We start from the raw sequence: 15,993 nt of genomic DNA on the forward strand, positions 1-15,993 counted from the left end.
ATTGAAATATTCCTTAGATTTTTAGGGAAACTAACAAAATCAAAATATTTTTAATTTGAATTACCTCTCTCAAAACCTTGATGAATCAAGCTGATATTAAATAACATGACGAATCAGTAGAAAAGATCACAGGGTGGACCGGATATCCAAATTTATAAATGTTAGACAATCCATAGCGTAACGGAGTTTTTGAGTTTATAGGATATAGTCTGTGTTTGTTGGTGTGAAAAAACTCTAAGGTAATGATAGTCTGGTCAAGGATTCGTTTTAACTTAGAAAAGAAAGAATTAGTTGGATCTTTATTCAGGGGTTGAAACTCGTCAGGATTTAAAAACTCCAAGACTTTTTCTATATAAGTGGCTCTCATAAGAACTAAACAGGAGTTTTTGTCAGCCTTAGTGGCAATTAAGTCCTTAAATTTTCTTTTGCCTGTTAATGATTTGAGGTGATACTAGTTGTGATTACTATGGTTTGTTAGTAAAAAGAAATTAACTTCAAGATATTCCTATTAGAAATGTTAGTACTTTGTATAATATTTTTCGCCTCCATTAGAATATATTTTTATAATTAGTTATAGTTTGTAATAAATTACCTATGAACTATTTTAATCTGTTGGTAATCGAACAAAGAGAGAAGGGGGCGTTCACGTTCGTAGTTCACGTAAAATAAATTGTAATTCAATAAAATAAACTTACATATTTATGTTTATTTATTGTTTGTCTATTAATGTTTATAGTAAATATTGCTAAAAATTTAATAATTTTATAAAATAAATATCTTACCCAAATTTATGCAAAAACTGTATTAACCAAAAAAAATAAAAAAATTGATGATCGCAAGAATCCCCAAAAAAAAATTCAATATCTTTACAATTATGATCACTAATAAGAATAATAGTAATGTTATCTCATTTTAGAAGGAGATAAAATACTAGGCATTTAATTATTTAATTTTGCCCTCACAACATTGATCTCTCACTGTAAAACCCTTAAGGTACGTCCATGGCTTAATCTAAGAACACAATAACAATATCATAAAAGAAGTGCCCCGGGGGCAGTCGGAGCACAGCTGCGGTGCTGCGGCCATTGAAAAAGGGACCCAAAGAGCAAAAGACATATACGCACACAGGAAAAGGGAGAGAGAAAGCCGCTTGCCAGGTACTCCGGCTGTCAGCCTCTTTCCAACACAACTTAATCTTAGTTCAGTTAGATGGCTTTGGTTGCCCGTTGAGAGAGGATAGGACGCGATAGTCGGTTGTTTGTTGTTTATCGTATACAGCTGATCGAAGTTAGTCGTCGATAAAAAGTTTTTTTTCTTCGGTCCGGCTCGAAGGACCAACCGCGGTTGTACCGTTTTAGACTCGTTTTTTTTTCTCGGTTTATTATTTTGGTTGTGGTGTAATAGTGAGTTTGGATAGATTATAGTTGACGAGTTGTTCAGGTGCATTTTTAGTGGATATATATTTATAGTTTATGTAAGTATTAAGTTATTGAGTAGATGTGTTGATGTAAGGCATGAATTATATCAAATTTTCATTATTTTTTTGTTAAATAATCTATAAACTTGAACAACATTTAGAGCATTAAGGCCGTTATGTTTTTAGTTATCAGCAATATCTTTTGTTATGAAAATCTCAATATTTGAAAACTTAATATGAGGTTGTGAACAATCATAAAATTAATCTGTTTAAATTGGCGATAATTGAATCATAAAATCAGATTTAAAGAGTTTTACTTTGCAAATAAAAATAAGAAAATATAAGCTACCTTGAAGGTTTAAGTCATCATAAGAGCAAATATTTTAAGCCACATATTGGCAACCTTGGAGTATGAGACTGGTATCAGCTTCTTCTATAATAAATTAAGATCTTTAATATGATAAAGATTTCCAGACATTTATAGCCAGAATATATTATAAATAAGTTAGTTATCTTTATTTAGAGTAATAAGCAAGATTGAAATTCTCAAGAAAAAGATGATATAATTTGATATTGGATGACATTACAATCCTTCTTATCGGTATTCGAAAACTCATAATTAAATATTTAAACTACTTATTATCTTTTGTATTACCTATAATCATTTAAATAAAATCTTTTAAGTGGTGTTTATCTTCTAACGTAATTTGGAATATTAATATTAATCATTTAATGATCAATAAATATGATTCCAGATTTTAATTTTTCATAATTAAACATATATTGCTATTCTTTTTGTTGCGGATCTCCAGGCTTGCAGTAAAACCATGTAGTATTTCCTATATATTTTTAATTTTTAGTGATGCAATCAATTGATCAATGCATAAATCAATCCATGCATAGTCCTAGAGCACATAAAGGCGCATAGATAAAGAGAGCCGCTTAAAAGGCGGATTTTAGAAGATAGTAGATAAAAGAAATAAAATAAGAAAAAATATGCTTTTGTTAAACTATTAATTGGTTTGTACAGTTTTTCACGCTGCCTACAGATAAAAACAAACCGAAACGAAGTCATATACATAGAAACTACATTCTCAAGAAAATGTAATTACACCTAATGGCAGAATATAACATAATAATGTAGAAGAGCATGATCGACGTGTTACGCATAAAGACCATATACATTATATTTAGTGGAAAGAGCTTGCCCAAATATTTTAAGAGCGATGTACAGTTGACCAATTGATACTAAAAAAGAGAAGAGCAGATTGTTATTCTCATAACTGTACTCAATGTTATTGTTTTTTTTATTATCCAAAAATAATCTGTCATTCCAGAGCCCTGGGAAAGATTATTCTGACGACTAAAAAGTCAGGACATATTTCTGCAATTATGTAGGAACAACATCTTAGAGTTTTCTCAGGTAAGAGAGAAGATATTATTCCATCATTGTGGATAGGACCTTGACGTTTCTTATACAAACAACTTATTTTCATACTTCGGTATGTTCATAACACAATTGGTCTGGACCATTCCTAAAAGTTTCTTCAAACTCTTTAACAAACAATTCTGATTGTAACTGCAAAACTGTCTTTTTATCATTGTTGGCTTCAATCCTTTATTTTTATCCTTTTTTTTCCTATTCTTTTGAAACTTATTTGATACAAACTGTTGCAATGCCTTGATATGATAAACACAATCTTACAAAATTCGAAAGTAACCATAGTACTTTTGCCCAACATACTTCCCTTCAGAAATTCCTAGACAACAATTTTGAAAGAAGCTCAAGCGACTAGGCTTAAACAAAGCCAAATGCACATTTGAAAAAAGAAATGATTTCATGATGAAGATTTGGGCGTAAAACACGTATCCTAAAGAATGAAATCTATATTTTTGTTTTGGAATCTCTGTTTTGGAATCCTAAAGAATGCTTCATAGTTCAGGTCTGCTTCCCATGAAATAGTTTAAGCTACATATTAGTCCAGTGAAATGGTTTTAGCAACCTTGTTTCAGTCTATCATATTATTAATTTTAGATATTTATAACGAGAAAGATTTCAAGAAATCCATAGCTAAAATATGTTATAGATCAGATAGTTATCTATGCTTAAACCATTAGAATAAGATTAGAATTCTCAAAAAGAAGATGATACAATCTGATATTAAAAGGCATGGCAATCATTCTTAGCTATACTCAAAAAACCATAATTAAATATTTAAATACTACTTACCTACTTATCTTCTAGATTACTTATAAAGATTTCAATAAAATTTTTTAAATGGTGTTTATTTTCTTATGTAATATGCTATATTAACATTAAGCATGTAGACAAACTAAGTATCATTTAAGATTATTTAAAAAATGTACTTTTTCAAGCCAATTTAAAACTTCAATAAAAAATAGATTAAGAAAGGACAGAAACGAAATCATCTACATAACACATAATAACTACTTTCTTAAGAAAATTGAATTATAGATAATTAGAGAAAATAATATTATAAAGTAGAAGAGCATGATCGAAGTGTTACTCATAAAGACCATATACATTATATTTAGTGAAAATATCTTTGCCAAAGGTTGGACGAGGAGCAATGTACAATTGACCAAATAACACTAAAGAAGAGAAGAACAGATTATTAGTCTCACAACTTTTTGTTATCCAAAAATAATCTTTTATTCCAGGGGCATAGGAAGATTATTTATTATTTACTTAACAGACGTTAGGTTTAATCCTTTGTTTCTATTTTTTTGACAATCATTTGATAGAATTGTATACTTTTGCCATGCCTCGATATGATAAAGACAATTTTACAAAATTCTATATTAACCTTGGTACTTTTGATTAAAATACTTCGCGCGCTTCAGAGATTCCTGGATAATAGTTTTGTAAGAACCTCGACTTGTTGCATCGAACTTGAAAATTACAACTAGGCCTAGAAAAAAGCCAAAGGCAAATGCACATTTGAAAGAAGAAACGATTTCATTATGAAGGAGCACATATTTTTAGAATTCTAAAGAACCCTTCAAAGTACGCCTTCTTCTATCAGTAGATCTTCTATTAAATGAGTTTGTCACAGATAATGGCCAAAGCTCTTCACGTTGAGCCAGGATGTAGTGGTAGAGACTTCGAATGCACTGCAGATGAAATTTCTGAAGGTAATTTTGAAAAACCTTTCTATCTGTTCACTGATTTGGAATGGGGTCCTTATTCTGCTTTAGAGCAACAATATATTTGTGTGCGGTTACGAGAATGTTTTGCTATAGATACGTATTGCATTGAGACTTTACTAGTTTTGCCATCATGTGCTTCTGGAAAAAGTACTTTTGATAAGCATGCTCTTGTTCAAAAGAAATTAAAATCTGCTATGGGTAAGGACATATTGGATCACTTGATCATCAGTATTGAGCAGAACAAGGAAAGGTCAAGGAATTTTGGAGAAAATTATCAAAAAATGCAGAGCGCGGAAAGCGAGAAAACGCGGACATTAAATTGTTGTTATGTGTATCAAAAGCATATTCTTAGCAAAATGATATTAAAATTATTTTAGAAAAAGACTGTTGAACGAATTATCTTTATTCATCAATAATATTGAGATATTACCAACTAAAAAATCGGGCAAGTTTGGAATATATTTATAAACATATCACAAATCCTGTTGGCACTTAGATTGTTCATCTTGCTCTTTTTTCAATTAATATTTCATTTGCACATCTTGAACTTTTGCACAAAGAATTTGAGTACCAAACTCATAATGTAGGTGCTACTTGTTCTGGTATAGAATTTTCTTTTCCATTTATTTTAAAAACATATTCTAGCTCGCTACGTCATTAAACTAAGCAATTTTTCTCTAAAATCTGTAAATTCTCAATGGTTGGTAGTTCAGCTCTTTATCAATAGTATTTATTTTCTTGATCATTTGATTTCGTTAAATCTAAAATACTAAGACTTATAGCATAAACATTACTGATCTTCATGTTAACTATACCTAATAAGTTATTTGCCTCCTCTTTTTAATTGTAGTACTCCGGGTCCTGATTGAACATTTAGGTAAATTCCACCAATTTTATTGTATGAGATTTTACGTTTACCCTATCTCTGATTAGGCTATTTATCTCTCTGATCTTTTACTCTTCAAAGTATTCATTCAGTTTAGAGTTCAACATATATTACATACGTTATACCTTTAATATTGAATTAGATACTTTTTCTCCAAACTTTTTTAGCTAAAGACATGATTGACTATTAAAGCCGTAACTTTTCATATCTGAAAGCAAAACCAATGTTGGTTTATTAATGTAACTCGAAAAATTCATCCATTATCCCAAAGATGCTGGTCATACACTGTAACTATACTTAATGTAAGGCAAATATAAAGGCTTAAGTTTCATGCCAACTGAATTGAATTTGAATATACTGTTTATAATATTTCATATGTGTGAATGTGAATTTGTTATACTGTTTATAATATTTCATTAATTTCTGCTCCTGGTAGGCTATATTAGTACACTGCTACACCTGCAAAATTTAATAAAAGAAACGATAATATCCCAACAAAAAAAAACTTCATTAACACCCCTCGTAAATAAGTCAGAATTTCAAAAGTACTATTCATAAGATTTGACAGACGAAGATAAATTTAGACCTTCTCCGTTTGTCTTTGTAGCATGTGCGCTCAAGAACAACTCGCTTTATAAATTGTATCTAGCCAGCCAAATGTCATAATCATTTAAAGGAGCGCCCCTATTTTAAGTTAAGGATTTCGGGCAGCACTTGGCCTTTGATGTTAACGGAAATTTATAGTTTTTGAAATTGGAACCCCGTCAAAAAAAATGTGTTTCAGATTCTACGTGTCAGGCTGAAAAAATAACAGCCCATTAATGTTACACATTTTTTTTTCGTTAATTATAGAGATTTAGGAGGAAAGGAACTAATATTTTTAGATGAACTGGATTGAAGAAGATTAGGCTTTAAGGGTGTAATGGCCGCCTTAAATATACAACTTATTCGAAGCTAAAGAAAACATTTGTATAAAGAAAAGCAGGTAGCTAAACTAGGGTTTGGTAACATAGGGTACCATCTAGATCAGTGACAAGCACATTTAATTCCATTGTCCGAAAAAGATTTATGTGCCAATTAGTTTTTAAAAGATCTTCTAAGCCTTAAAAGTACCAGTAATCCTGTTTTTATGCGCTTGGGATGTTTTTGGCCTACAAGAAGAGGCTATATTATCGTTTAGATTTATTTATTTTATTATCATTTTAGTAAAATTGTTAGTGATAACTTAGACTGAGACGGTGATATAGGTCGGATATATTGTTCTAGAGTTTAACCATTTATAAATGAATATATTCATTTTAGTAAAATACTTAGCGATAGACTGAAATGGAGATATATGACTTATTTATATATATTTGTTTTAATATCTTTATATTTCTTTATTGTTTCTAGAGGCTTTGCGAATTTATATTCTATATATATATATATATATCTTATAAATTATAGTTTTCTTCTATGAACTTACATTTTTTGTATATATCTGTTCGTATCTCATTTTACCTGCCAGAAGTTATATTTTTCTTATATTATTCTATCCCAAAAACTAATTTTTGAAGTGTACTATAGTTAAATTGAAAGTGAACTAAAAAGAATATACAGAAATTACTGCGTTTCTGTGTAGATTGAAGTTTCGCTAATGAATTTTGTCAGTCTCAATATGCAACACATTTTATCTACAGATCAATCTAACATGGCTTTCAGTTACAATCCAACTATATTCCACCTGAAAAAAATTTTTTTTTGCTGCTTAGCTATAAAGACAAATTTCACTCACTACTCTTCATATATTTCCAATAATTCGTCGGCCGTGGGACACCCTGTATAAGTAAATTAAAGCATTCTGGTATTTTTAATCTAAGCAGTAACTCAATATGGCCATCACATAAACTCGAAAAAGGTTCAATTTTCATGTTTCCGGAGGCCATATGTTTTCTTTCAGAAGCTGCACGTAATGCTTTTGTCATTGCCTGGTATGCACACAATGAGAAAATATAGATACAACCATTTTTATCGGTTTCTTTTCCTCAGAAATACAATAACAACAACGTTTTGTCGTGACAGCTCATAAATCATTTAGATTCCGTCAATCACGCAACCTATTAATAGTCACTTGAACGGTTACTGTAAGGAATAGAAAGACAATTTCTAGCAATTACACGTGACAAATATTTCTAATGAGCAGGAGGTTGTCTATGGTGAATTCTTAATCTAAAATTTGCTGTTTGGGTGACGTCAGTAGATTCCTATTAAAATAAACAGACTTGATTAATGTTTATAGCCAAAAGAATTGCGTAATTAATTGATATTTAATCAAAGTGTTTAATTCAATGTTTCGTAAACCTGTAAAATTAATTTTTAAAACTAATTTAAATGAATATTAACTTAACTGAGTTGTAAACGATACTTTTTAGCGACATAATTTTATTTCTAAATTTTACATACTTTGAATATGATATGTTTATCAGTTTAGTTTATGGTCTGCTTTTTCTCGGTATCTTTCATTTAGTGACATATCCATATGACTCTCGATTCTTAGTTTCCTTCTGCAGTTTTCTGCTCTATTTTTGCATGTCATAGCCTCTTTTATTAAAGAAGCATCTAACATTCTAAGACAATAGGTAAACTATCTGAAAAAAGTGAGAAAGTGAACTATGGTTCAATGAATAATAAACTATCTATTTTGATTTCTTCTTCTCCAATTGGCGTCAGGGTGAACTTGATGAGATCAAAGAATCCTTCACAAAATTGTCACGAATTATGGTTATTCGTGAAATACTTCTATTTGAGGATAACAGTCTGAAATGAATTTATGGACATCTTCTTCAATGAAGAATAGGAAATGGAATTAGAACTTGTTATCTTTAATTTAATTACCTAGACTAGATAATTTAATAACCAGCTCCCAAGAGAAAGCATTTTTTGTTTAATAGAGCCATTATTGGAAGAATACCTAAGTGCAGCTGTACTCAAAAAAAAGAACTTCAAAATAGCTTTAACGTGACAAAAGAGTCAGTTTGGGGCAGCTGTGGAATATTTAAAGAAAAAGACTATTGAATAGACATTAAATTAAGAAGAAAGATCAAACTTACCACTTTGCTGTGTAATATGCTGTCACCAAAAGAACCAGATCTAAAATATTCCTAAAAGAAAAAACTGCAACTAGACCAAGTCTCGTTGCGTACGTAAATTGAAATTTTTGAGATAAATATTGATAGGTCTAGATAAACTCTTATTTGCACCGTGATAGTACAATAATTTATACGTCAGAGGTACAATTTTCTTTTACAAAGAGGAAATGAGGAAATTATGAGAAAATATATTGTTCTTTATACATTGATTAGGCGTAAGAAAATAAAGTTTTATTTCAACCTTTTGACCAACTTGAGCCAACTGGTTGAAGTTTTGCCTCTAACAGGTAACGTGAACATGTATGGGACAAGTGAGGAGCAACTTTTCAAAACGCATTTTGTCCAAATTGGACAAAATTGAGCTTGAAGCGGATTTGCAAATGAATTATTGTGTTCTACAGTTCTGTAAAACGTTTCAAACGGCATTATGTCACTGTGTAATCGACGTGCAAAGTATAGGGTTCACATCAAAATGCATTTTGTCCACAGATGTAGTCGAATCAAAACGCATTATGTTATTTCGCCACGTGCTGTCTCGAACAAAACAGCTGATACATAAACACTAGTGTTGTGTTAGTTTTGTTTGTTATAACCTGCAATTCAGTAAGTTTCTGCAGTGGAACAGGTGTATATTGTCCAGTTACATTCTTTAAATAAAATATTTAGGAACTAGAAAGTGTAGGTGCTAAAGTGCGTTATAATGAAAATCCTCAATAACAGTGTTTTTGTGGGCAACTATAATGAAGGGTCAAGGAAAAGGCAACGACAAAAGACAAAAAGGGAAACGGATTCTGAGAAGAGGTAAGTATTGCTCGTTTGTTACAATAAAAAATATTCACACCTATACTTATTTTTTATAGATATCAAGACCCTGACCCTTTGTTGCTTAAGTTTCAACCACCCGGCCTCCACAGAGAACGAAAATTCAACTGTCTCAGTATTTCAAGAAGCATCGTAGCAAAAGCAAAGTGAAAAGTTTTTTATAAACCAGACAGAAAGGAGCAAGATAAAAGACTGTCCTTTTTAATGGATGTTGCTCAACCAAAACGCAGTCGAGTTCGTGGTGAGGTGAGAAAAAACAAGCCACATCGCGTTGCAGTTAAATATTTCTTGATATCTACAGAAAAACAAATACTACCTGTATGCTCCAAGTTTTTTGCTAAGTTGTTTGGGTTCGGTCAGCGAAGACTAAACACAATTGCTGATGGAATTTTATCTGGAATCAGGATCGTAGAGAAACAAGGAGGGGATCATAAACTTTCCGGAAATTTTCTGCAAAAAGAAAGCAAGTGTACGAGTTTATTTCAAATTTGCGAGGTTGCGAAAGCCATTATGCACGAAATAAAAGCCGTCGACTTTACTTGCATTCATCTTTGAACATAAATCGATTTTTTCCCCTTTATAATACTACCTTTGAAGACGAGTTGAAAGTAAAAAAAAAACGTTTTTCGTAAAATTTTTTGAGACAATGTTTAATCTAGGGTCTGGCTCCTGCTTCCGATACCCGTAGCTATTGCGCTAGACTTAAAAGTGAAAATGGTGTTATCAAAGAAGGTTTAATTTCAAACATCGTAATTCACAAAAAGAGAGCTAAAGCTTTCCATACTACTGATGAAGCAAATCCCAGAAGCGAGCATAACGTACGTGTTTGACTTGCAACAAGTGCAAGCAATTCCCAAAGTCAGTATTGGTGAGGCTTTCTATTCCAGACAAATTTCATTTTACTCTTTTGTGACTGATGCTGCAACTAAAAACCCACATTTTTATGTCTGGAACGAGACACAAGCTGCAAGAGGTGCTCAAGAAATTTCTTCAGCTTTGATAGACTTTTTAGAAAAAGTACATATTGAAGATTCGGTAACGCAAATTAGGCTTTTTGCGGACGGCTGCGCAGGCCAAAACAAAAACCAACACGTCATCCATGCCTTAACATACTGGCTACATAAAAAGTCCCCAAGAAACATAAAACAGATAGTAATATATTTCCCAGTTCGCGGCCACTCCTATTTACCTGCTAACAGGGTATTCGGCCGAGTAGAGAAACACCTCTGGTACATAGATAATAAAACATAAAAACTGGACATAAAAACTCCTGGTACTTAGTTGACATTTTATCCTTAAACTCGAATAATTTAACTACTAACACCAGTTTTTTGTAAAACGAATAAATTGGAACAAACAGCATTATGTCCAATTTTGAACGAAACAAAACGAATTTTATACATTGTTACGAATCAACACGCATTAAGTCCAAACATTTTTTCGATTTTTCCAGATTTTCTAATAAATATTGATTTAACTGAGATAACTTAATGGGTTTTTACGTTAATTTCTATCAAAATAACTCCATGTTGTAAAAATATATAGCGGAGTTTAAAAGAAAATCGTTTTTCGTCAATACCCAAAAAAGTATTTTTTGGACAAAATACGATTTGAAAAGTTGCTCCTCAAGTCCTTTAACATTAATAGATAATTTCCAAACTATGTCCTAGAATGTGAAGTAACATTTCATTTAAGCGGTGAAATAACTTATCTATTTTGATATCCTTTTCTATACATCTTACTACTTGTTCCATTGGTCCCAAGGTAAGCTTTTGGAATTGAAAAATATTTTAATGACTGGTTATAATTAACAAATTCAAAGTTCAACTTGTGGATCACAGTTTGGAATTATTTGATATCTCCATTCTTTAAAAAAAGCAAGTAATTAGAGTGCATGGTGTAATAATACTCAAAACCTTCTCACAAAAGATTTGAGGTACCTGTACTTGTAAGGAAATATAAAATTGAGCTTTTAAGTAGCAAGAAATACAGCTTGTATATGTGGAGTAATGAAATCCTTTACAGTCATAGCATGCCTCTTTAATAAAGAAGAGAAATCAACATTTTCCTTAAAATGCAGTCCTGGTATATGGTTGTTATCTGAAGTCATCAGTAATAGCAATAAGAATTTTGAATCGCAGTCATGAAAGATTAACCAAAACTATCGGTAATAATAAAGAATAATTACCGAACCGACGAAAAGTCCAAACGAAAAGAGAAAATCGTCAAGAAATAAAAAAAGATAGAAGGATTGAAAGGCAATTAAGTATAAAAGATGACGGATTAGAAGTCAAGGCATTCTTTGAATCTTACTACTTATTATGAGACACAACAGATATAAAATTGATAGTTATATCTTAGAACTGCTCTTTAGTATCAATTGAAAAGAAATAATGAATATAGGCACGAGGGGTATATAAGGATAAAATAAGGGGTTGCGTTTGTGATAAGCACAATTATATCAATTTGGGAATGCAAGAAAATTATATCAGCTGAAAAATTAAAACTAAAAAAAAATTCCTGTTGAAAAGTGGTTAAATAAAAAAGAAAACTGGAAAACAAAGGGGGGAGCTCTAAGAAAGCCATGAATAGTAAAAAGAGCATATTAAAGGGAATAGTGGAAATGGGTAGAAGAGACAAAATTCTACAAACTCTTTCATATGAACTCTTGGTTTTAGCGAAAATCAACTTTCAGGGAGTAAAAAGCTGGAAAAAGTTGTCAATAAAGTTCATAACGGATATTGATGATACGGAGATAAAGAATTTGTTCTGGGCATAAAAAATGAATTCACGAAAAAGAAAACTTAGATAGTGTGGCAGCCTTATAGGGATGAAATTTTTTGGTATTATAACTTTAATAAATCGTTTATTTAAAGTATTTTAACGATATTAACATATTCAGGAGCTTTTTATATATATTAGTCTGCTTAAAAGTTTTTCTAGATGGAATTAAATCTGATATGGTCTCTAATAAATAGGTACACAATAAAAAGGCCAACAATTTGTATAAAATGTTGCGTAAGAAACTTATCTCTAAATTAAAGTCAATAAAGCATAAATATATTTATAAATAGATAGACATCTAATCAAAATGATGATTGGATGCATTTGCAAGACGGTCAAAGTACTTGATGATTAATTTTTATCAAATAAATAATTTTTAAGTAGACAGGCTGGCACAAAGTTGATTTTTTATAAAAGTTTGCGTGGAGACTAAGCCGATACATTTATTTTAGCACGTAGACCCCAACACATAAAATGATTAAGACACTTCCTTGGTGACTCAATATATTTTCAACAATATATAAATTAAAATTTATGATATTCTTAATTAATTTAATTTATTTTAAATGAGCCGTGAAATTGATTATATTCCCATAAAAGAGTCGATCACCCTAAAATTTCTCACGGAATATTCTACTAGCATCAATATACAACTTAAAATAAGTTGAAATTATTCACAGATCATTAAAAGCCATATCGAAAGCTTTGACCTTTTTTTCCGTTGAAGTGGTGGATCATGCCTCACGCAGTTGTTTGTTTTTTGAGTTTATTTATGCAATGCCTGAATAGTGCCCCATAAATTTAAATGGGAGCCAATTAATTTTGATATATTGCCACCAAGGATGTTGTTTTGAATAGCGGCAGTTTTTGTTTGCGTTCAGTTGATGCGATAAGTTTTGTTATTTTTAAATGTAGGTCCTAATTAGAATATACATTTAACACTGTTTTAGGCAATTAAAAGACATTACCATTAGAAGGTGCTGCAAAACCTGCCTGAAAATTACGATCTACTATAGGAGCAAAAGAGAGGTTTAGGTCTAGTATTAGTAAGATTACACAAAACAGGAAATCATGCACTTCGCCAGTTAGGCACGAAGAGGTCGTTACATTATTGTGGTATAAATTACTATTATCTCGGATTTCTAAACAAACTCTACAAATTGACCAATTTTAAACACGAATGAGCATATATGTTTAACATTCTCATTTAACAGTGTTATTGCTATTAAGATTTGTAGATAACAAGCCTTTAATAAGGTATACAGTTTATCTTCAGAAATTCTTTTTATGTGCCTCGTTCATAGAGAACATTTTTAGTGGGTTTGAATGAACCATTACTATCTAGCTTCTTTGGGATTTCTTCACTTCTGGCATTTGTATTATCATAATATTTGTAAATGAAATACTTCTCACTCTTCATAAGTATCTTCGCTAAAAAATGCTTTGAGAGAAGGAAGATTAAATTGATATTCAACTCTATACTTTAAAAGCATTAATGATCAATAGTGTTCAACAGTATTTACACTCCTACACTAAAAAAATTGGTTATTAGTTTCAACAGCTATAATCTTAAGCTAATTTTGTTCCATATTTTTTTAATTGCATGGTTGGTTTTAGTAGTTTTTAGTGATAATTTTGAGTGTCATTCATGCAACGAATGTGCATTTTTAAAAATTTATTTTCAGTAGATTGTTGTATCTTAATATCGTTTTTTTAGAGGATTCTAGATTTTTTTTTTTTAACGGATTTTTAGCAATTTTACAAGATCATGCCTTAATCATGATCATGATTTTTTACTTCTTTTGAAAAAAAAAAAGGCAATTCTTTTGAATTGTAAACCGAATTAAGCCATAGTGATTGTTTTTATATATTAAAGGGGCTCTCAGAAGTCTTTTGATACATTAACGTACATTCACAGTTTTTTAAGAATTTTATTTAACTTTTTAAGATTTCTACTCGTTTTCTTTGTTCTTTGGGAACTAGAATGTACAGGATGATCTCTAAATACTGACATTATTGAGGTTCTCAAGCACCGTAATGTATTTTAAAACTAATAATTTGTAAAAGTTAATTTATTTTTTTTTATATTATACAAGAGATTCTTTAAATACTTTTCAATACACAATGACTCCTTAATATACAGTTTTTTTTTGTTATTATTACTAAAATATATGTTTTTTAAGTCAGTTTAAAGTTTTCTTGATACAAAATATTAAAAACAAGATACAGGTGGGTTTCTATATTTTAATTTAAAATTTGTGAATAAAATTGATCAAATATTATAACAATTTTCGTGAAAATTTAACTAACCAAAAAATTTCATAATTTTACGAAAAAATTGGTCTATAAAGAAGAAATTGAGAAATGAATATTGTAAAGCTAAATTTTTATATTAAAACTTTATCATAATTTCTACTATAAAAATTATCTTAAATTTAAGAGGATTTATGTGTGATTTTATGAAGTTTTCATAGCTTTAACTACCCTTTGGGGATATAACGTAATTTTATGTATTTAGTCTTATTTTATCCGCTATGTTAATTACAAAATTTTTAATGATTTTACATCTTAGTTAATTACTCCTTTTATAATATAATCAGGTTAAAATACCTAAAAACATAATAATTACTATTATAACATTTTCGGCACCGTAACAATTCCGTTCATAAAAATATTCTTATCTGTTTTATTTATAAAAGACCGGCGTCTCTTGTCAAATGTAAGATGAGTGACGTATGCGTGCAACATTAAAAGTATAAATACATATGTAATGAAATTTAAAGCCTATCAAATATACGTAATTAGTTTCCAATTGCATGTTCGCAAACACAGATAACCCAAGTCAGTTTTTAATTAAAAAAAGTTTTTGAAATCATTTGGTAGGTAAGCCGTGCTGTATGTCACGTATACCCCCCAATTTCACAGTTCTGTGTTTTGCTATCCATGATGAGGTAGTTGCCAGTGGCAACACATTGAAAATTTGAAAAACAAATACAGCACTTTTAAGTATAAATTAAAGAATTATCAAAAAAAAAATGCTTATTTACTCTAAGATTATATTTAATGCGTTAATAACTATAATAAAAAAATATTAACTTTCTGCCATATGGGGTGAACAGAAATGTAATCTCTTAATATATCGAAAATAAAATAAGTACCTATAATCATTTTCCTTATTAGATTTATAAGTAAACAAAAAAAAAATAACACGTGGAATATTTAATTTACTGGGTTTATCATATTCAGTGATAAATTAAGTTAATTTCGGTGCCAAGGTTACGCCACTGTATTTAGCAACAATTCCTTGAGAATTATTTAACATTTAATTTAAGGTAAAATCTGTTTAGTTGCTTTCGTGCTCCTCGAGCCCTTGCACTTCTGGTAGTACTCGGTTAAATATATATGGGAATTATGTGTTGAATGTTTAATTAGTGTGGTAACAGTTAATTAACACCAGAAAATTATAGTAAGTTTTGTTAGTATTTAATTAATTATTTGCTCTCAGTAATTAAATATGAAATATATTAATTATGTTCTATTTATGGATGTTTTGTGGTTACTTTATGAGTAAATTATTTTACGGTTTGTTAATATTTTAACAAGAAAAAGTTTTTTATATATGAAAAACAAATTTGGATTTGGATTGTTATAATACAATCCTTAATATACAGGGTATCTGAAATTAAATCTGCAGTATTGTTGAGTTTTTTATAAAAAAAAAACACGTGAAATAGAAAAACTTATATTAATAAGAAATACTTTTATTGACTTTTAGGTTATTTAAA

The 15,993-nt window shown here is 30.1% G+C and overlaps 1 protein-coding gene across 2 annotated transcripts in view; it reads left to right on the top strand.

The window, feature by feature from the left end:
• The first annotated feature begins 1,218 nt into the window (after positions 1-1,218).
• LOC126742651 (growth arrest-specific protein 1-like) overlaps positions 1,219-15,993 on the top strand; it is a 28,800-nt gene continuing 14,025 nt past the window's right edge. The window contains exon 1 of one of the 2 annotated variants that reach the window (XM_050449384.1): positions 1,219-1,474. In XM_050449384.1, the coding sequence (XP_050305341.1) occupies positions 1,473-1,474 (2 nt within the window). In that variant the 5' untranslated portion in view covers positions 1,219-1,472. Of the gene's footprint in view, positions 1,475-15,512; positions 15,675-15,993 lie in introns of those variants that run through there. The other variant, XM_050449385.1, reaches the window with a different exon arrangement.

The sequence above is a fragment of the Anthonomus grandis genome, chromosome 12, assembly GCF_022605725.1.
Source record: "Anthonomus grandis grandis chromosome 12, icAntGran1.3, whole genome shotgun sequence".
NCBI lineage: Eukaryota > Metazoa > Arthropoda > Insecta > Coleoptera > Curculionidae > Anthonomus > Anthonomus grandis.